The following is a 21,589-nucleotide window of genomic DNA, read 5'->3' as shown; positions in this document are numbered from 1 at the left end:
AATAAATAAATAAATAAATAAATAAATAAATAAATAAATAAATAAAACAATGTTTTACACCTTAAATATATACAATTTTAAAGATGCATTTTAAAAAAAGCTAGGATATTCCAGACTTATTTTGTTACTCATTTTGTATTCACTGCAGTGTGAAAAGCACAACGCAAAGGATTGTTGTTGTTTTGTTTGAGACAGAGTCTCGCTCTGTCGCCCAGGCTGGAGTGCAGTGGCGCAATCTCGGCTCACTGCAAGCTCCACCTCCCGGGTTCACGCCATTCTCCTGCCTCAGCCTCCCGAGTAGCTGGGACTACAGGCGCCCGCCACCACGCCCGGCTAATATTTTTGTATTTTTTTAGTAGAGACGGGGTTTCACTGCATTAGCCAGGATGGTCTCAATCTCCTGACCTCGTGATCCGCCCCCCTCCCTCTCAAAGTGTTGAGATTACAGGCGTGAGCCGCCGCGCGCAGCCAATGCAAAGGTTTTTAAACAGACTCTCATTTAATTTTCACAGCCATCTCTGGAGTAGGTACTACTATGTATTATTATTATTATTATTTTGAGACGGAGTTTCATTCTGCCGCCCAAGCTGGAGTGCAGTGTGGCGCGATCTCGGCTCACTGTAACCTTCGCCTCCGGGATTCAAGGAATTCTCCTGCCTCAGCCTCTGAGTAACTGGGACTAGCTACTACACCCGGCTAATTTTTGTATTTTTAGTAAAGACGAGGGTTTCACCACGTTGGCCAGGCTGATCTCGAACTCATGACCTCAGGTGATCCACCCACATTGGCCTCCCAAAGTGCTGGGATTACAGGCGTGAGCCACCGCGCCTGGACTATTATTATTATTATTATTGTCACTTTTACAGAGGAGAAAGCAGGAGCACCAAGAGGTAGGATAATTTGCTGGAAGACACACATAGCTTACAAAGGGAAGCCGGGAGATAAGGGGAACAGCCCTTCAGAGCATTGCTCAGCCAAAATACTTGGCCAAGATCTCATCTCTGATACCAGGAATGATATAACCTTTATTAACTGTTTACCATGTACCAGGCACTAAGTTCAGTGATTTCTAAAGACATGTAATCCTCACAGCAACCGTATGTGTGGGTCTGCTGTCATCCTGATTTGAGAGAGGCTGAAACTGAGGCTCAGAACAGGTACCTAGCTCAAATCTTACTAGAGAATTGGGAAAGTGTATCTTCAAACCCAGGTCTTCCGACTGCGGGTTCCTAGTCCCCAGCCCCCGCTCCACTATATCAGCCTCTGCTAGGAAGCAAGCCGCTAACTGTGGACTTTCGTCGCTGGGGTTTCGAGCCCAGGACACACCTGTACAGAACCCCCGCTAGCCCCGCCCCTTTCCCAGAGGAGACGTCCCCTCCACCAATCAGCGGCGCCGTGGGCGGGCCGCGGGCGCGCACGCTCCGGGCCCGCAGTTGAAGTGGCGAGAGCGCTCAGAGACGCGACGCATAGCAGGCGGGGACGGAGCGGGTGCCTCAGTGTCCTTCCCCTCCCCTCTCCTGGCCTCGCCGTCCTCTCCCCGCAGCCGGACCGGAACTATGTGATCCCGGAAGTTCCGGGGCCTTTGCTGTGTGGGATAAATAGTAATGGCGGAGGCTGCAGCTCCCGGAACAACAGCCACAACATCAGGAGCAGGAGCGGCAGCGGCGGCGGCGGCAGCAGCCTCCCCCACCCCGATCCCCACAGTCACCGCCCAGTCCCTGGGGGCGGGCGGAGGGGGCGGCGGCAGCGACGGCAGCGGCGGCGGCTGGACTAAACAGGTCACCTGCAGGTAGGACGTTGCGCGGCGAAGCGCCGGCAGCGGGGAGGGGGCCGCGGGCGAAGCCTGCGGCGCGGGAGGGAGGAGGGCGGCCGGCCGGCGGCGGGAGGCGCGGGAGGGCGGAGACCGGCGTTGTCTCGACCTCTGCAGCCCTCGCGGCCCCCGCCGCCGCCGCCTTCCCCCAGTCATTGCGTCAACCCCCGCTGGGCCGCGGAGACCTCAGCGCTGTCCGCGGGGGCCTGGCGGTGCGCGATTGCTGCAGAGCCGCGGGACTGCACCGCGGCTTACCCTTCCCTGAGCGCTGCCTGAGCTGGCTGCGAGCGCATCGGGGAGAGGTGGGCTGGCTCCTCCCTTGCCGCTGGAAGGATGCCCCCGCCGCTGCCTCCGGCTCCCGGGGCTCGGGAGGTGGGCTCTTCCAGCCGGTCTCCCAGCGATCCTCTCCGGGCCTAGATAACCCCGCCGAGGGCCCCAGCGAGCTTGCCTGGCTCCCGGCCCTCTTCTCCCTCCGTGCCATCCGTTTGTAACGTCTTTTCACGTCCCTCGGTCCCTCCGCCCCCCATCCTCCGCCCAACTGTGAGAAAAAGCTTTTGTATTTCTTCTTTGTATGTTTGTCGAGGTTGGCGGTGCTGAGCTTTGTCTTAGAAGCAGGCGTTCGGGGGCCGGGGTCGTCTTCTCCACCCGCGGTTTTTTGAGCTGCAGATTATTACCCTCCCCCAGCGCTGTGTTCCTCTTTTGAAATTTACGCATCTTCTGAAGGGAGTGAAAGGGCTCTTCGCTCCCGGAAGAGAGAGGTTTGGTTTTGGTTTGATATGCGATACTTAAATATTGGAAAAATTAAGGGATGGCGGTTGTATGGATGTGTACGCTTGTAAAAAAAACTATCTAGCTCTACGCAGACGAGGGCATTTAATTGTGCGTTTTTTGTATTCCAGTTTTTAAATAGTGATCAGTAGCGACTGTAAGCTTTTTTCTCTCAGTTGAATAAATCAGCTGAAATGCCGGTTTTCCCCTAGGTGGTGTCATTTAAATGCAAGTATGTAAAAATGATTCCTAATAAGAACTTGTAGTATTAAGGGTGAAATTTGAAACCTTCCCAGTCTTTGATGTGATACATTTATCCTGGCGACCTTCGAAGCTCTCTCAGCCTTTGATATGATACATTTGAGGTGTGAAGAATAAGCTTAATTATTTTACATAATGGGATGTAGAAAGCAGAAACGCAATTTCAGATCACTTGTCTTACTCATCGGTGGATTGTAAAAGTGGAATATTTCAAGGAAGGATGATTTTAAAGTTTCTACTCAAGAAGCAAATTATTTGAATATCTGTTTCCCTTTTACAATGCTACAGTTGATCTGTATGTGCTAGTTACATCTTTTAAAAATTAAAGCCGGCCTGTCGGGGTGGCCAGGTCGGCGCGGTGGCTCACGCCTGTAATCCCAGCATTTTGGGAGGCTGAGGCAGATCGCCTGAGGTCAGGAGTTTGAGACCAGTCTGGCCAACATGGTGAAACCCTGTCTCTACTAAGAATATGAAAATTAGGTCAGGCACGGTGGCTCACACTTATAATCCCAGCACTTTGGGAGGCCAAGGCAGGTAGATCACGAGGTGAGGAGTTCAAGACCAGGCTGGCCAAGATGGTGAAACCCCGTCTCTACCAAAAATACAAAAAACATTAGCCGAGCGTGGTATCAGGCCCCTGCAATCTCAGCTACTCGGGAGGCCGAGGCAGGGAGTTGCTTGAACCCAGGAGGCGGAGGTTGCGGTGAGCCAAGATCACACCACTGCACTCCAGCCTGGGTGAAAGTGAAACTCTGTCAAAAGAAAAAAAAGAAAGAAAATAAAGAGCTTAGACTTACTAGTTCTTGGGGTTTTTTCGTATAGCTTTCGCTTGAGACTTTTCGTTGTTGTTGTGCAGATTACTTGATAGATCTGGGATTTTAGTGTTTGACATTGTTTTTGGTTGTTCTAGGTACCAACATGATCCTCTTACTAAAAACTATTTTCTCCTTTAGATAGAGGAATGTCAACTATGATCTTTTTTTTTTTCTTTTTGAGACAGAGTTTCCCTCTTGTTGCCCAGGTTGGAGTGCAAAGGTGTGCTCTCAACTCACCACAACCCCTGCCTCCCAGGTTTAATTGATTCTCTTGCCTCAGTCTCTGGGATTACAGATGCCTCAGTAGCTGGGATTACAGGCATGCACCACCACACCCGGCTAATTTTGTATTTTTAGTAGAGACGGAGTTTCGCCTTGTTGGCAAGGCTGGTCTTGAACTCCCGACCTCGGGTGATCTGTCCCCCTCGGCCTCCCAAAGTGCTGGGATTACAGGCGTGAGCCACTGCACCCGGCCTAACTATGATCTTTATTGTACACTTTGAGCTTTCTGAGAAGAGCAGGGCCCTATTTTATCTGCAGGACTTTCTTTCCTCAGTTCCTGGCATAGAGCAGATACTCAGTAAATGCTTGAATGATGTTGATAAAGTCATACCTAGAATTACCCACTTTAACAGGAACTTTGTAAGATTCCTCTCCTTTCATTTAAAAAAAAATGTAAATTACTAAAGACAAAGTAGTTAATAGAACACATGTGTGTCTTTCTTTTTTCCTTTCTTTCTTTCTTTCTTTTTTTTTGAGACGGAATCTCGCTCTGTTGCCCAGGCTGGAGTGCACTGTAACTTCTGCCTCCCGGGTTCAAGCGATTCTCCTGCCTCAGCCTTCTGAGTAGCTGGGATTGTGCCCGGCCACATGTGTATCTTTCTGGAACTTACCTTATTCAATCATTCAGTAAGTAAACATTGCACGCCAGCAATGGGAGACACAATATGAGGTGCTCAAGAGAGTGCAGATGTGTATACTGTATTATAAATAAACATTTTCAATATGTTTGCTAGGTAAACGTCCCCTAAAGAGAATCACATAGAGGTGTGGGTTAGTGTTTGTGCTGATTTCTGCCTATATAGCACATCCCTCCTGTATGTAGGAATTTGACTAAAGCTGTTTTCTTCACTTAGGGTGTAATCCTCTTAAGTTAGTTTTCATTAGAATGTTTTTAATTGCTTGGAATCACCTGTATTTTCTTACTGGTTACATTTTTTCTGATGTTTCTCCTGAGGTTTTCGTTGTGTTTTATTTCTGCCACTTAAGTAAAACCTAAGAATACCTTTCCTCAGAAACTGTGTTATGCTGCCACCACCAGGCTGTTTTTCATCTCTTTTATTAGAGAAATACTAAGAAATAGAAATATGCTCATTGCATCTGCTACCTTGAGTTACCTTGAGTGTGTGCAGTTAGAACAGTTAATACTTAAAGAGAAGTTGTAATTCGAATTTAGACCCCGCTTTATTAGAGTGCTTCTGTAATGGTAGATGAGTGTTCTGGTAGTTGAAATAATACACAAAAATCAAAGGTTTTTCGATTTTTCAAAAAACTCTTTTCTTTTTATTTTTTGAGGTAGGGTTTCTCTCTGTCCCCTAGGCTGGAGTGCAATGGCAGTGTCTTGGCTCATTGCAGCCTCCACCTCCTAGGCTCAAGCAATCAAGCAATCCTCCCGCCTGAACCTCCCCAGTAGCTGGAATTACAGGCACATGCCACCACCCCTGGCTAATCTTTTTTGCATTTTTGGTAGAGACGGTTTCACCCTGTTGCCTACGCTGGTCTTGAACTCCTAAGCTCAAGTGTGTTTCACCCGCCTCGGCCTCCCAAAGTGCTGGAATTACAGGTGTGAACCACCATGCTCGGCCTTGAAAGTTGTTCTTTTTTTGGGACAGAGTCTCTCTCTGTAGCCGAAGCTGGAGTGCAGTGGCATGATCTCAGCTCACTACAACCTCTGCCTCCTGGGTTCAAGCAATTCTGGTGCCTCAGCCTCCCGAGGAGCTGGGATTACAGGTGCGTGCCATCACGCCTGGCTAATTATTTGTATGTTTAGCCAAGACTGGGCCACTGCACTCCAGCCTGGGTGACAGCGAGACTTAATCTCAAAAGAAAGAAAGAAAGAAGGAAATCCTTCTAGAAATTCTTTTTTTTTTTTTTTTTTTTTTGAGACGGAGTCTCGCTCTGTCGCCCAGGCTGGAGTGCAGTGGCCGGATCTCAGCTCACTGCAAGCTCCGCCTCCCGGGTTCACGCCATTCTCCTGCCTCAGCCCCCGGAGTAGCTGGGACTACAGGCGCCTGCCACCTTGCCCGGCTAGTTTTTTGTATTTTTTAGTAGAGACGGGGTTTCACCATGTTAGCCAGGATGATCTTGATCTCCAGACCTCATGATCCGCCCATCTCGGCCTCCCATAGTGCTGGGATTACAGGCTTGAGCCACCGCGCCCGGCCCCTTCTAGAAATTCTTTATCTGAGTGCTGTGATGTCCGTAGTGAAATTTATTACTTGGAAACTACCTAGTGATTGTGAGAGGAAATAAGTAATAAATATTTAGATGGTATTAAAAAGATTATGCAGCTGGGAAAGAAAAATTAATTTGCTATTGGTACCGTGATTCACCATCACATCTAGCTGTCTTCTACAGCCTTTTATTCCTTTTTTTTTGAGACGAAGTCTCAGTGGCGCGATCTTGGCTCACTGCAACCTCTGGGCCCCCCACCCACCGCGGGTTCAAGCAATTCTCCTGCCTCAGCCTCCTGAGTAGCTGGGACTAGAGGTGCGTGCCACCATGCCTGGCTAATTTTTTGTTTTTTTTTGTATTTTTAGTAGAGACAGGGTGTCACAGTGTTAGCCAGGATGGTCTCGATCTCCTGATCTCATGATCCACTTCCCTCAGCCTCCCAAAGTGCTGGGATTACAGGTGTGAGCCACTATGCTTGGCCTAATTTTTGTATTTTTAGTAGATAGAGGGTTTTACCATGTTGGCCAGGCTGATTTTGAACACCTGACCTCTGGTGATCTACCCGCCTCAGCCTCCCAAAGTGCTGGGAATACAGGCGTGAGCCACCACCTAGGCTCTTCTCCCTTTTTCTTTTTCTTCTCTCTCTCTCTTTTTTTAATCTAAGATGGAGTTTTGCTGTTGTTGCCCAGGCTACAGTGCAGTGGTACAATATTGGCTCAGTGCAGTCTCAGCTCCCTGCGGCCACTGCCTCCTGGGTTCAAGTGATTCTCCTCTCTCAGCCTCCTGAGTAGCTGGGATTACAGGCTTGGTCACCACGCTCAGCTAATTTTGTATTTTTATTAGGAACGGGTTTCACCATGTTGGTCAGGCTGGTCTCAAACTCCCAACCTCAGGTGATCCACCTGCCTTGGCCTCCCAAAGTGCTGGGATTACAGGCGGGAGCCACCGCCCCCAGCCTTCTACCTTTATCTAACAAGTACATGTTATGTGCACAGATAGTAGGAGATAAAAGGGGGAATAAATTGGTCTTTACCCATCAGGAATTTATAATCTAGTTTGATAAACAGTTTGATAAATGAGTACTCATTAAAAGTTAAATATCAAAGTAAGAAATGTCACTGCAGATTAATTGATTAAATGCCATATCTATAATTTATAGAAATTCCGAAAGAGGTTGTTAAGATGCCCAGAGATACTCTGAGGGTGCTGTTTGGTTCTCTTGTACCCTTACAGGGTAACCTGGCAGTTTGTTTTCTATCTTGGCGGTCACTATTAGTTTTCTAAGAGGCACAGTAGTAGGGGGATTCTAGTAAATTTTGTCTTTATTACCGGACAGTGTCTCTCATGGAGTCAGAGTCTGCACGGTGGAAGGAACTTTACAAATAATATATGGCCCAGGCTTTCACCGAAGGCAGACTCAACTTGGGTAGTGACATTAAGGTGAATTTGGATGATTTTTTTTTTTTGGTGGTGTCATTTAAAAACAAGACACCTACTTTATATTCATTGATTTTTGTTTGGAGGAGAAATTCTTTGACGTAGCCCAGAAATTCTGTTGCCCAGGCTGGAGTGTAGTGACTCAGTGGCATGATCTCAAGCCCAGGAATCTGAGACCTGCCTATGCAACATAGCGAGACCCCCATCTCTACAAAAAATTAAATTTGAGGGTTACTTGTTTAACATCCATAGATAACACACCTAGACATTTCTGAACTAGGAAGACAGAAAAGCCCTACCCAATTTTCTTTTTAAGGAGGAGTCTCACTCTGTTGCCAGGCTGGAGTGTAGTGGCAGGCTCTTGGCTCACTGCAACCTCCGCCTCCCGGGTTGAAGCGATTCCCCTGCCTCAGCCTCCCGAGTAGTTGGGATTATAGGGGCCTGCCACCACGCCTGGCTAATTTTTTGTATTTTTAGTGGAGATAGCGTTCAACCATATTAGTCAGAATGGTCTTGATCTCCTGACCTCGCGATCTGTCTGCCTCAGCCTCCCAAAGGTGCTGGGATTGCAGACATGAGGCACCCAGCCCGGCCCTTTCTTTGTGTTTATTTCTTTTTTTTTTTTTTTTGAGACTGAGTCTTGCTCTGTCGCCCGGGCTGGAGTGCAGTGGCCGGATCACAGCTCACTGCAAGCTCCGCCTCCTGGGTTTAGGCCATTCTCCTGTCTCAGCCTCCTGAGTAGCTGGGACTACAGGCGCCTGCCACCTCGCCCGGTTAGTTTTGTTTTGTAGTTTTTAGTAGAGACGGGGTTTCACCGTGTTAGCCAGGATGGTCTGGATCTCCTGACCTCGTGATCCACCCGTCTCGGCCTCCCCAAGTGCTGGGATTACAGGCCTTTGTGTTTATTTCTTATGTTTATGTATTTGATGGTTGAATATATTAGCCATGAATACTAATTGGTTTTAGTCTTTTCAAGGATTGGTTTTAATCTAGTTCCTTTGTCTCACAGGTATTTCATGCATGGGGTTTGTAAGGAAGGAGACAACTGTCGCTACTCGCATGACCTCTCTGACAGTCCGTATAGTGTAGTGTGCAAGTATTTTCAGCGAGGGTACTGTATTTATGGAGACCGCTGCAGGTAAGAATTTGTTTATAAATTTGTTCAGGGGTGGGTTGGAGGAAAAATGTAAAAGACGTAATTCTGATAGCTTTATATGTCATTGATTAAAACTAATGCTTTGAAAATGACTCTTGACTGGGCAGTGGCTCATGCCTATAATCCCAGCACTTTGGGAGGCTGGGGTAGGAGGATTGCTTGAGCTTGGAAGTTTGAGACCAGCCTGGGTAACCTAGTGAGACCTCGTGTCTACAAAATATAGAAAAATTAGCCAGGCATGGTGGTGTGCATCTGTAATCCCAGCTACTTCGGAGGCTGAAGCAGGAGAATTACATGAACCCGGGAGATGGAGGTTGCAGTGAGCCAAGAGCCTGCCACTACACTCCAGCCTGGGCAACAGAGTGAGACTCCTCCTTAAAAAGAAAATTGGGTAGGGCTTTTCTGTCTTCCTAGTTCAGAAATGTCTAGGTGTGTTATCTATGGATGTTAAACAAGTAATCCTCAAATTTAATTTTTTGTAGAGATGGGGGTCTTGCTATGTTGCGTAGGCTTGTCTCAGATTCCTGGGCTCAATCTTCCTGCCTTGGCCTCGGAAAAGTGTTGGGATTACAGACATGAGCCACGGAGCCTGACCACCCCCAAATTGAGTAACTTAAAACTGAACATTTATTATCTCAGTTTCTGGGTTATTGTGGATTCTGTGAGTGCGTTAGCTGGATAGTTCTAGCTCAGAGACTCTTAAGAGATGGCAGTCAAAATTTTAGCAAGGGTAGTAGTTATCTGAAGACTTGATGAGGACTCCAGGATATATATATATATATTTTTTTCTTTCTTTTTTTTTTGTGAGACAGAGTCTCGTTCCTCTGTCGCCCAGGCTGGAGTGCAGTGGCAAGATCTGGGCTCACTGCAACCTCCGCCTCCCAGATTCAAGCAATTCTCCTGCTTCAGTTTCCTGAGTAGATAGGACTACAGCTGTGTGCCACCATGCCTGGCTAATTTTTTTTTGTTTTTGTTTTTTGTTTTTGTTTGTTTTTTTGTTTTTTTGTTTGTTTGTTTTTTTGAGACGGAGTCTGGCTCTGTCGCCCAGGCTGGAGTGCAGTGGCCGGATCTCAGCTCATTGCAAGCTCCACCTCCCAGGTTTACGCCATTCTCCTGCCTCAGCCTCCCGAGTAGCTGGGACTACAGGCGCCCGCCACCTCGCCCGGCTAGGTTTTTGTATTTTTTTTTTTAGTAGAGACGGGGTTTCACCGGGGTAGCCAGGATGGTCTTGATCTCCTGACCTCGTGATCCGCCCGTCTCGGCCTCCCAAAGTGCTGGGATTACAGGCTTGAGCCACCGTGCCCGGCCTTAATTTTTTTATATTTTTGGTACCGACAGGGTTTGATCATGTTGGCCAGGCTAGTCTCAAACTCCTGACCTCAAGTGATCTGTCCACCTCGGCCTCCCAAAGTGCTAGGAATACAGGCATGAGCCACGATGCCCAGCCAGGATTGTTTTTTGTTTGTTTTGTTTGTTTTTTTGTTTTGTTTGGTTTAAGACAGAGTCTTTCTCTTGTCACCCAGGCTGGAGTGCAATGGCACCATCTCGGCTCACTGCAACCTCTGCCTCCCAGGTTCAAACAATTCTCCTGCCTCAGCCTCCTGAGTAGCTGGGATTACAGTCATGCACTGCCACGCCCAGCTAATTTTTGTATTTTTAGTAGAGACGGGGTTTTCACCTTGTTGAAAGGATGGTCTCGATCTCCTGACCAGCCCACACCAGCCCCCCAAAGTGTTGGGATTATAGGCATGAGCCATCACGCCCGGCCCACACACCCCACTAACTTTTATATTTTTAGTAGAGAGGGGGTTTCACCATGTTGGCCAGGCTGGTCTCAATGCTTGCATTCAGGCAGACTGCCTGCCTGCCTGCCTGCCTCTGCCTCCCAAAGTGCTGGAATTACAGACCTGAGCCACCGTGCCTGGCCCACATGGGCCTTTTCATAGGGATGCTTTAGTGTCCTTTCTGCTTAGCAGCTAGCTTTCCCCAGAGCAAACAATTTAACAGAGGAGACAAGGAGACAATGCCTTTTATGACCTAGTGTCAGGAGTCATGTAGTGTCATTTCCACTGATTCTGGACTAAGTCCAGCCCACATGTAAAGGGAGAGGATTGGGCTCCAACTTTTGAAGGGAGACATGTCAAGGAGTTTTGGACATTAAACCACTACTCTCGGTAAGACTTGACAGTGTTATAGTCAATGTTTTTTGTTGTTGTTGAGATGGAGTCTTGCTCTGTCGCCCAGGCTGGAGTGCAGTGGCACGATCTCAACTCACTACAACCTCCGCCCCCTGGGTTCATGCCATTCTCCTGCCTCAGCCTCCCGAGTAGCTGGGACTACAGGCGCCCGCCACCTCGCCAGGCTAATTTTTTGTGTTTTTAGTAGAGGTGGGGTTTCAACGTGTTAGCCAGAATGGTCTTGATCTCCTGACCTGGTGATCTGCCCATCTCGGCCTCCCAAAGGACTGGGATTACGGGCGTGAGCCACCACGCCTGGCGTCATAGTCAATTTTACTGTCATTATCAGAAAATCTAGTGTGAGTCACTGGGTTCAAAATGATTAGAGTTCAGAACCTGACATTATTGGTGGGTTGGGATATTAATATTAAGTCATCCCACATCTGTTTATTTTGCTTTTTTTTTTTTGAGGCGGAGTCTTGCTCTGTCGCCCGGACTGGAGTGCAGTGTTGGCCCGATCTCAGCTCACCGCAAGCTCCGCCTCCCGGGTTTACGCCATTCTCCTGCCTCAGCCTCCCGAGTAGCTGAGACTACAGGCGCCCGCCACCTCACCCAGCTAGTTTTTGTATTTTTAGTAGAGACAGGGTTTCACCGTTTAGCCAGGATGGTCTCGATCTCCTGACCTCGTGATCTGCCGTCTCGGCCTCCCAAAGTGCTGGGATTACAGGCTTGAGCCACCGCGCCCGGCCCCACATCTGTTTATTAGAGAGTCCAGTCAAGATGAGGGGGAAGAGAAGATCTTTTTCAAATGACTGTGTAGGATTTCAGAAGTTGATCCCATGAAAACTTTGTTTAGTTGTTATCATTTTGCCCTCTGCTAATTTGTCATTAGAGTATTGCTGGAAAGGGGGAAAAGTGACACAGAGACATTATTCTCAAACTCTCCACCAGGTATGTCTTTTTTTTTTTTTTTTTTTTTTGAGACTCTTACTCTGTCGCCAGGCTGGAGTGCTGTGGCATGATCTCGACTCACTGCAACCTCCGACTCCCTGGTTCAAGCAATTCTCCTGTCTCAGCCTCCCGAGTAGCTGGGACTACAGGCATGCGCCACCACGCCCAGCTAATTTTTGTATTTTTAGTAGAGAGAGGGTTTCACCGTGTTGGCCAGGCTGGTCTCGAACTCCTAACCTCAGGTGATCCACCTGCCTTGGCCTCCCAAAGTGCTGGGATTACAGGCGTGAGCTACGGCGCCCGGCCTCTCCACTAGGCATGTCTTCTGCAGTCCCAATATAAAAGGCAGAAAAAGTAGTGAGAACTTTACCCTACAGTGATGAATGGGGGAATCTTTGTGGTGGTACAGTCTCTGCAGGTATTGAGGCTAATTGTAGGGGAGTTGTGTTCCTTGAACTGGATTCCAGTCTTTTGAGAGTTACTGCCAACTGTTACTGGGGCAGGAGGAGTTGAATATTGATGAGAGTGAAGAATCCAACCTCCCAAGCAGAGGGATGAGCATAGACTTTGAGATAGAATCAGAAGGCTATAGTTAATTAGCATTTGGTCCCTATTCCAGAAGTGCTCATCTGAATGGACTGTGTGGATAAGTGAATGGAAAAATTGAAGGTTAAATTGAAGAAATCTGTGCTAAGCCCTAGGCTTTGCATATTAACCAGCTTATTTTTCAGGCAACTTTGCCAGCCCCAAATAGTTTTGAGACCAGAAGAAATTAGGTAGGTTCCCTGTTTTGGTAAGCCTCTGATGTTGAGGCAGATGCACATGGCTCAACTTCAAAGTTGAAAGGGACTGGGCACGGTGGCTCACACCTGTATAATCCGTGCACTTTGGGAGGCTGAGGCGGGTGGATCACCTGAGGTCAGGATTTCAAGACCAGCCTGGCCAACATGGTTAAACCCTGTCTCTACTAAAAGTACAAATATTAGCTGGGCATAGTGGCATGTGCCAGTAATCCCAGCTATTTGGGAGGCTGAGGTGGGAGAATCACTTGAACCCCGGAAGGTGGAGTTTGCAGTGAACCTAGATCGTGCCACTGTACTCCAGTCTGGGCAACAGAATGAGACTTCCTCTTAAAAAAGGGCGGGGGAGGAGGGGGCGGCTGGGCATGGTGCATCACGCCTTTAATCCCAGCACTTTGGGAGGCTGAGGCAGGTGGATCACCTGAGATTGGGAGTTCGAAACCAGCCTGACCAACGTGGAAAACCCTGTCTCTACCAAAAATACAGAATTACCCAGGCATGGTGGCGCATGCCCGTAATCCCAGCTACTCTGGAAGCTAAGGCAGGAGAATCACTTGAACCTGTGAGGCGGATGTTGTGGTGAGCCAAGATCGTGCCATTGCAGTCCAGCCTGGGCAACGAGGGAAACTCCGTGTCAAAAAAAAAAAAAAAGTTCAAAGGAACCTTAATTGGTTTTTTGTTTGTTTGTTTCTTTGTTTCGAGATCTGGTCTTGCACCCTTGCACAGGTTACAGTGCGATAGTGTGAACATGACTCACTGCAACCACCACCTTTGGCTAAGTTTTTTGTTTTGTTTGTAGAGACAGGGTCTCCCTATCTCATCCAGGTTGGTCTCAAACTCCTAGCCTCAACTGATCCTCTCATCTTTGCCTCCCAATATGCCAGGATTGTAGATGTGAGCACTGGGCCTCCTGACCTCTTAGTTTTCTTTCTTATAAGGATATAGCTGCCTCTTTTCTTTTTTTTTTTTTTTTGAGACAGAGTCTCGCTCTGTCGCCCAGGCTGGAGTGCAGTGGCGCGATCTCAGCTCACTGCAAGCTCTGCCTCCCAGGTTCATGCCATCCTCCTGCCTCAGCCTCCCGAGTAGCTGGGACTACAGGCACACGCCTCCATGCCGAGCTAATTTTTTGTATTTTTAGTAGAGATGGGGTTTCACCGTGTTAACCAGGGTAGTCTCAATCTCCTGACCTTGTGATCCCCTTGCTTTGGCCTCCCAACGTGCTGGGATTACAGGCGTGAGCCACCGCACCCGGCCGTAGCTGCCCCTTTTTAAAAACTCTTTAAAGGATGAGCCAGAATTGAGCTGGGTTTAAATCTCATAGCATAAAGTGAAAGAAAGAGAAACTATAGTAGTCTACTTGAAAGTTTGGTGATAATTGTTGATTACAGGCTGATATGGGTGATTATTAAAAGATGGATTATGGACTAGCTAAAGAAGGAATCTTAAAGAGAGGCTTGCTCTGTGATTGCTTGTTTCCTATTAAAATTATATCTAGGAACTTAAACCTACTTCTTACTCTTTTTTTTTTTTTTTTTTTGAGACGGAGTCTTGCTGAGTCGCCAGGCTGGAGTGCAGTGGTGTGATCTTAGCTCACTGCAGTCTCCGCTTCCTGGGTTCAAGCGATTCCCCAACCTCAGCCTCCTGAGTAGCTGGGACTACAGGTGCCCACCACCATGCCCAGCTGATTTTTTTTGTATTTTAGTAAAGACAGGGTTTCACCATGCTGGCCAGGATGGTCTCAATCTCCTGACCTGGTGATCCACCCGCTTTGGCCTCCCAAAGGGCTGAGATTACAGGCATGAGCCACCACGCCTGGCCACCTACTTCTTACTCTTAGTGTTGGGATCCTTTTATGTAACTTGCTCAATGCCCTGGGATTTCCCTCTTCTTAGAGGGAGTAGATCATTGATAATGAAGGATAGCATCATAGCCACAACAGTTCAGAGGATTTTCTGCATCAATGTTTTGTAATGATGGTGCTGTTTAGTGAGGCCAGTTCTTTGTTGCTGTTTTGGGACTGTTCTTTGGGACTGTTTTGCATATTGCAGATACCTAGTACTCTCCCAGAATGCCATTAGAACTTACAGTGTTTGTTTCTGGACACCCTCTGGGGAAAGGGGCGATATTGTCTTGGTTGACTTCCTTCTTTTTTTTTTAGACAGTCTTGCTGTGTCGCCCAGACTAGAGTATAGTCGTCTTTCTTTTTTTTTTTAAACAGTCTCGCTGTGTCGCCCAGACTAGAGTGTAGTGGCACAGTGTCACAACCTCCACCTTCCTCCTCAGCCTCCCAAGTAGATGGGATTACAGGCATGTGCCACCACGCCTGGCTAAATTTTGTATTTTCAGTAGAGATGGGGTTTCAGTATGTTGACCAGGCTGGTCTCGAACTCCTGCCCTCAAGTGATCTGCCTGCCTTGGCCTCCCAAAGTGCTGGGGATTACAGGTGTGAACTACCATGCCTGGGCTGGCTTGGCTGACTTCTTGTTTGGAGTTTTGACTTTTGGACCAACTGAGGAATCTGATACTTTAAAATACTAAAGGCCAGAGAAGCAATGGGGTGGGAGTTGTAAACCAACCAGGGAAAGAAAGGGTTGTCCTCTCTCACGGAGACAGAAAAATTGATTAAACTTCCTTACACACATTTATTCTAGGCTGGGCGGGGCAGATCACTTGAACCCAGGAGACCAATTTAGGCAACATGGCAAAACCCCGTATTTACAAAATAAAAATTAGCTGCGTGTGTGTGGTGGTGTGTACCTGTAGTCCCGGTTACTGGGGAGGCTGAGTGAGGTGGGAGGATCACCGGAGCCCAGGGAGGTTAAGAGTGCAGTGAATTGTGATCATGCCACTGCACTCTAGTCTGGGTGACAGCAAGACCTTGTCTCAAAGAAAACAAAAGATAGAAAGTGTGTAAAAATAATTTTTTTTTTTTTGGAAATTATCTTTTAAACCAGAGAGTTGTTTTGTTTTGTTTGTTTGCCCACCACCATACCCAGCTAATTTTTGCATTTTTAGTAGAGATAGGGTTTCACCACATTGGCCAGGCTGGTCTCGAACTCCTGACCTCTGGTGAAAAGTGCTGGGATTATAGGCGTGAGTCACCACACCCAGCCGACTGCTTACTTTTGAATTTTTTCTTAGATATGAACATAGCAAGCCATTGAAACAGGAAGAAGCAACTGTTACAGAGCTAACTACAAAGTCATCCCTTGCTGCTTCCTCAAGTCTCTCATCGATAGTTGGACCACTTGTTGAAATGAATACAGGCGAAGCTGAGTCAAGAAATTCAAACTTTGCAACTGTAGGAGCAGGTTCAGAGGACTGGGTGAATGCTATTGAGTTTGTTCCTGGGCAGCCCTACTGTGGCCGTAGTAAGTATTCTGAAGAAGAAAATAAGAGTTAGAGGGCTTGGATAGCAGTTCATCCGTTTGCTTAGCTTTGACAACTTTCCCCTTTCTGATTCCATTCCTTTTTTAGTTTAATCGTAGTACAGTACTTTAATTTGGATTACCTAAGATTTACAGATAGAGTGAAGGAAACTTTGAATCCCAGTGAAATGAATTCAGAATATTTTGAAAAACTGAATCCTCTCTTTAATGAGTACTTTTTGAAATAAATTTCAGTTACCCAAGACGTAGATAAAGAAGCAGTGTTTTTTGTTTTGTTTTGTTTTACAAGTCTAATCTTAGAAATACCAGCATTAGAAAACATTCCTTTCTTTCAAGTGAAGAAATGAGTTCAGTAGACTGTTTTGGTATTTAATTGCAGTTTTATTTTCATTTTTTGAAGTTAGATTCTCAGTTCCCTTATAGTTCATGTATCTGCCTTATTGTTTGGACTTTTATCACCCTCTTACACATTTTCAGCTGCACCTTCCTGCACTGAAGCACCCCTGCAGGGCTCAGTGACCAAGGAAGAATCAGAGAAAGAGCAAACCGCCGTGGAGACAAAGAAGCAGCTGTGCCCCTATGCTGCAGTGGGAGAGTGCCGATACGGGGAGAACTGTGTGTATCTCCACGGAGATTCTTGTGACATGTGTGGGCTGCAGGTCCTGCATCCGATGGATGCTGCCCAGAGATCACAGCATATCAAAGTAAGTCTTTAGGGAGTGTGTGTGTTATTAGGTGTGATAATCATTATTTGCCTTTTCACAGCATTGTGGGTTTATTTCAGAGAAACATTTGATGAATTGAATGGTTATCAGTGAGTAGGGAAGTTTTCCTTCCTTGGGTTTCTTGGATGCTTTATCAAGAAGTCCAGTGAACAACATTAACTGGGCATGGAGGCGTGCGTCTGTAGTCCCAGCCACTTGGGAAGCTGAGGCAAGAGGATCGCTCGAGCCTGGGAGGTTGAGGCAAAAGAAAAAAAGAGGTCATACTTCCAGAACTTCAGACTATGGACTTCTAACATTTTTTTCCTCTTTTAAAAAATAATGTTTCTGAGATTCAAGCTGAATATATTTAATCTTTTGAAAATGCACATTTCATTGGTTTTTAGAATATTTACAGAGATGTGCAACCATTGCCATTTTACAAATTTTAGGATACTTTGATCATCCTACACCCATTAGCAGTCACTCTTCGTTCCACCCTTCCTCCAGCTCCTGGCAATAACGAATGTGCTTTGTCTCTGGATTGGCCTATTGTGGACATTTCGTATAAATGGAATCCTGTAATGTGGTCCTTTGTGACTGGCTTCTTTCACTTAACGTACTGCTTTCAAGGTTCTCCATGTGGTTGTGTGTATCTGTTCTTAGTTTTGATGGCTGAATTATTGTCATTGTATGGCTAGACCACATTTGTTTTTCCATTCATGAGTTGATGGACACTTAGGTCATTTCCAGTTTTTGGCTATTATGAATAAGGCTGCTAGGAATATTGGTATATAGATTTTTTTGTGAAGATATGTTTTCAGTTCTCTTGGGTATATATACCTAGGAGTGGAATTGCTGGGTTACGTAGGAACTGTATGCCTTATGTTTTGAGAAACTGCCATACTTTTCCACAGTGGCTTTAGGATTTTACATTTCCAGCAGCAATGTATGGGAGCCAGGGTAGGTTCAGAAGACAGTGTATTACAAACTTTAAATTTATTGGAGCAAAGTTTACTTCTAATCATTTCTGTCTCTTTTAAATTTCCATCTGTTTAAATTTGGTTGTAGGGGGTAAGGCATGTTATAAGGTAGACATAATTTGATCCCTATCTGTATGTTATAGCTATATATTGAAATAGTGGAACCTACCTCTGAATATATGGATGTTTTTTCTTTTAAAGGTTTAGGAAAAGACATGTTTAGTGATGATGTGAGATTGTGGATGACATTGCTTTTCTGTATTTTGTTTGTTTGTTTGTTTGTTTGAGACAGTCTTGCTTTGTCGCCCAGGCTGGAGTGTAGCAACACAATCTCGGCTCACTGCAGCCTCCGCCTCCCTGGTTCAAGCCATTCTCCCGCCTCAGCCTCCGGAGTAGCTGGGACTACAGGCGTGCACCACCACGCCCAGCTAATTTTTGTATTTTTAGTAGAGACGGGGTTTCGCCATGTTGGCCAGGATGGTCTCGAACTCCTGACCTCATGTGATCTACCCAACCTTGGACTTTTATAAGTTAAAATATGATGTCCACACAAAAATTGGTACATGAATGTTCTTGGCAGCATTATTTATAATAGCCCCAAAGTGGGCTAATCTAACCTAAGTGTGCATCAATCTGTCAAGCTGAGTAGTTGAAAAATCTTGAAGATGTTTTTCTTTAAAGGCACAGGAGAGTTACGTGGCTGTCACCCTTATTTTCTGACAGGTTTTAACTGGGATCTTAACCTCATGTAGAAACCAGAAATAACAAACAGTATGGAAAACTGTCTTTAATGTAGTTGAGCTCCAGGTTTGGGGCAGAGAAAATTGGGTAATTTTTCAGTTCCCAAAGTTGAGTCTTCATAGTTTGATTTTCTAGTATTGTTAAGTACCACCGCAAAACAAACAAACAAACAAAAAACCCAAAAAACACCACACCTGTGTTTACTAGTCAGCAAAGCTAATTTTCCTGTCAGCTTGGGAACATTGTTTCTTCAGTTGACTGTTTGGTTCTTTGAATGTGCATCATTAACTGTTGCTCAAGTTTTTCAGGATTCAATGACTCGATTCCACTTGTTCTCTCTTCACCTTCTCTAGTCGTGCATTGAGGCCCATGAGAAGGACATGGAGCTCTCATTTGCTGTGCAGCGCAGCAAGGACATGGTGTGTGGGATCTGCATGGAGGTGGTCTATGAGAAAGCCAACCCCAGCGAGCGCCGCTTTGGGATCCTCTCCAACTGCAACCACACCTACTGTCTCAAGTGCATTCGCAAGTGGAGGAGTGCTAAGCAATTTGAGAGCAAGATCATAAAGTGAGACTCCTCCCCAGTCTTCATTTGTGCTTTCTCTTTTGGGGAAGAATTTAGTAACTTGTGCCAACTTTCAACCAGATGGACCGCATTTAAATGCATGCATTTTATCTTGAAACTGGGATATTCTAATGGGGATTTCTTCTTTGTATTTCAGCTAGCTTCTAGGTTAGTTGGTCTATCTATCTACTTTTATTTGAATGAGGAAACCTTGTGTATCAGTTAGTAGAATCTTCGTGCTTTTTCTGAGGAGATTGTGTTTAATGGATTATTAGCCAGTTTCGGCTCAGTGAACAAACTGATCTAGCTCTGAATGTATGTTTCCTGACGTTTTACATTTTCCACTTTCCTATTCCATTCATTAAGCTAGCCAATAATCCACCATCCTTTAAAGATTGTTCTCATAACTGAACAAAAACCACATAATCTAAACAGAGCAAAGCTACAAGAAATAAATTTATTTAAACGAAAGAAAAAGGAGTCTGTGTGAAATGTCTTCTTTTGTTTTTGTTTTCTACCTAAGTCATATTTAAAAAACGAACTGGCTAGCCATTGAGTTGGATTTATAAAGGAGGTTGTTTTGCTTGAAAGAAATGGTCAGTTGTGTGACAGTATGTGGAACCCTTTCAGGAAATGCCCACGTGCCTTTCAGTTAAGTCTTTAAGTCTGGAGGCGACACACCAGGGTGTGTCCTTGAAGAGTGGGCCTGTGAAAGGGGAATTTGCATTGCAGCCTGTTCATTGTTTCCCAGGTCCTGCCCAGAATGCCGGATCACATCTAACTTTGTCATTCCAAGTGAGTACTGGGTGGAGGAGAAAGAAGAGAAGCAGAAACTCATTCTGAAATACAAGGAGGCAATGAGGTATGAGCACTGCAGCCTTTTCTCAAGCGAAGAGCCCAACAGAGCTTGGGTTCACTTTGAAAAGAGTGATGCTGCATTATACACTCCTACCTCCTTCCTACCCTTCTTTGACTTCCCAGGAGAGTTTATTTTGTCACCCTGATAACACTTAACCCAGTACGTATCTTGCTATAACACAGTCCTTGGGGTCCATACCAAGGGACTGTGTTACAAAGAGGTCTTTATTGTTGACAAGGCCCCACGAGTGGGGTTCTCCGTTATTCTGAATCCATGTCATAGCTGTCCTATGTTCTTGTGTGTTGGCTTTCTAGAAGATTTTCTCTCTATGGCATCTGCAGAGCTATTAACCAGCACAGACTTGAACAGAGTTACCAGTTTCTAGTTAGTGTTTCTTGCATTGGCACACACATGTTCATAAGAACACCTCTTGGGGAGGGCTGTAAGCTGACATACTGGTTCTATCCCTACCTGTTTAAAGAAACCCCGGATGATAGTCAAATACAGACCTGAAATCCACTGTGAATAAGGGTTGCGATATTTTCCTTTCCAGCAACAAGGCGTGCAGGTATTTTGATGAAGGACGTGGGAGCTGCCCATTTGGAGGGAACTGTTTTTACAAGCATGCGTACCCTGATGGCCGTAGAGAGGAGCCACAGAGACAGAAAGTGGGAACATCAAGCAGATACCGGGTAACTCTCACTGTTTTCTTAAAAGAGGGGAAATTCCAAGGTATCAGTTGCGTCCTGCACATACTGGGGTAGGGGAAGGAAAAGGTTAACGCTCAGGTCTGGGAGCGAAAGTGTAGAGTATTAAAGGAGGAAAGAAACCTCAGAAACCTGGGAGGGATAGGAAAGGAAAAAATGTGTGTTAGAAGTTCTAGCCTAAACGATTTCCATCAAGTAACCATAGGGGAGGAAGTGGTAAATGGAAACCCTAACTAAGAAGTCTGGTTCGTCATGCCCTCTGGTGTGCTGGACGTTTGCCTTGTAAACCACAGGATAGAAGATACTGCTCGACAGTGCCATCCCTATCATGGCCTTGTTTTTTACAGGCCCAACGAAGGAACCACTTCTGGGAACTCATTGAGGAAAGAGAGAACAGCAACCCCTTTGACAACGAAGAGGAAGAGGTTGTCACCTTTGAGCTGGGCGAGATGTTGCTTATGCTTTTGGCTGCAGGTGGGGACGACGAACTAACAGACTCTGAAGATGAGTGGGACTTGTTTCATGATGAGCTGGAAGATTTTTATGACTTGGATCTATAGCAACCTTGCGTGGCGTGTGAACTGGTCTGCTGACCCCAGACAGCAGCCGTGCCCTGTGGTGGGGTGGCAGGGCCCGTGTTCCCTCCTAGGCAGGCCTCTCAACTCCAGGTGCTGTCCTAAGAATTTTTACCCAGGGCCTGTCTTCTCAACCCCTCACCTTTCCCTGAGGAGTGTGTTGTTTTCCCTGTTGAAGAAAGTTACAAAAATAAATCTTAAAGTTAGTTTTTTGTAACACAAATTTAACTGTCAGACAGTTAGTGTAGGTGTGTTGCGTCGTCTGTTTTCAACCAGATTGCGTTTCTGGACTTTTCACACACGCATTTTGAGGACCCCAGGTTCAAAAGTAAAAGCAGTGGCCCTGCTTTGGGGTCCAAGAATAGGAGTGATGGGTGAAGGGACCTAAGCTGGCCAATAGCCCTCTGCCCCAGACATGGGATGTGGATCCTTGAGGTTTC

At 46.2% G+C, this 21,589-nt stretch overlaps 1 protein-coding gene across 2 annotated transcripts; it reads left to right on the top strand.

The window, feature by feature from the left end:
* Positions 1–1,379: 1,379 nt before the first annotated feature.
* On the top strand, positions 1,380–21,372 carry MKRN1 (makorin ring finger protein 1). 2 transcript variants are annotated; one of them, XM_026456376.1, is made up of 8 exons: positions 1,380–1,789; positions 8,555–8,683; positions 15,771–16,000; positions 16,496–16,722; positions 18,797–19,011; positions 19,760–19,870; positions 20,421–20,559; positions 20,922–21,372. In XM_026456376.1, the coding sequence occupies exons 1-8, from the start codon at positions 1,605–1,607 to the stop codon at positions 21,132–21,134; spliced, it is 1,449 nt and encodes a 482-aa protein (XP_026312161.1). In that variant the 5' UTR covers positions 1,380–1,604; the 3' UTR covers positions 21,135–21,372. The 2 variants fall into 2 exon arrangements, with proteins under 2 accessions (XP_026312161.1, XP_026312162.1); XM_026456377.1 differs by lacking the exon at positions 1,380–1,789 and adding an exon at positions 1,869–2,350.
* The last annotated feature ends 217 nt before the right edge of the window (positions 21,373–21,589 follow it).

Source organism: Piliocolobus tephrosceles, chromosome 8 (genome assembly GCF_002776525.5).
Source record: "Piliocolobus tephrosceles isolate RC106 chromosome 8, ASM277652v3, whole genome shotgun sequence".
Lineage (NCBI taxonomy): Eukaryota > Metazoa > Chordata > Mammalia > Primates > Cercopithecidae > Piliocolobus > Piliocolobus tephrosceles.
Note: the sequence above shows the minus strand (reverse complement) of the source record. Positions and strands in the feature narration are given on the sequence as shown.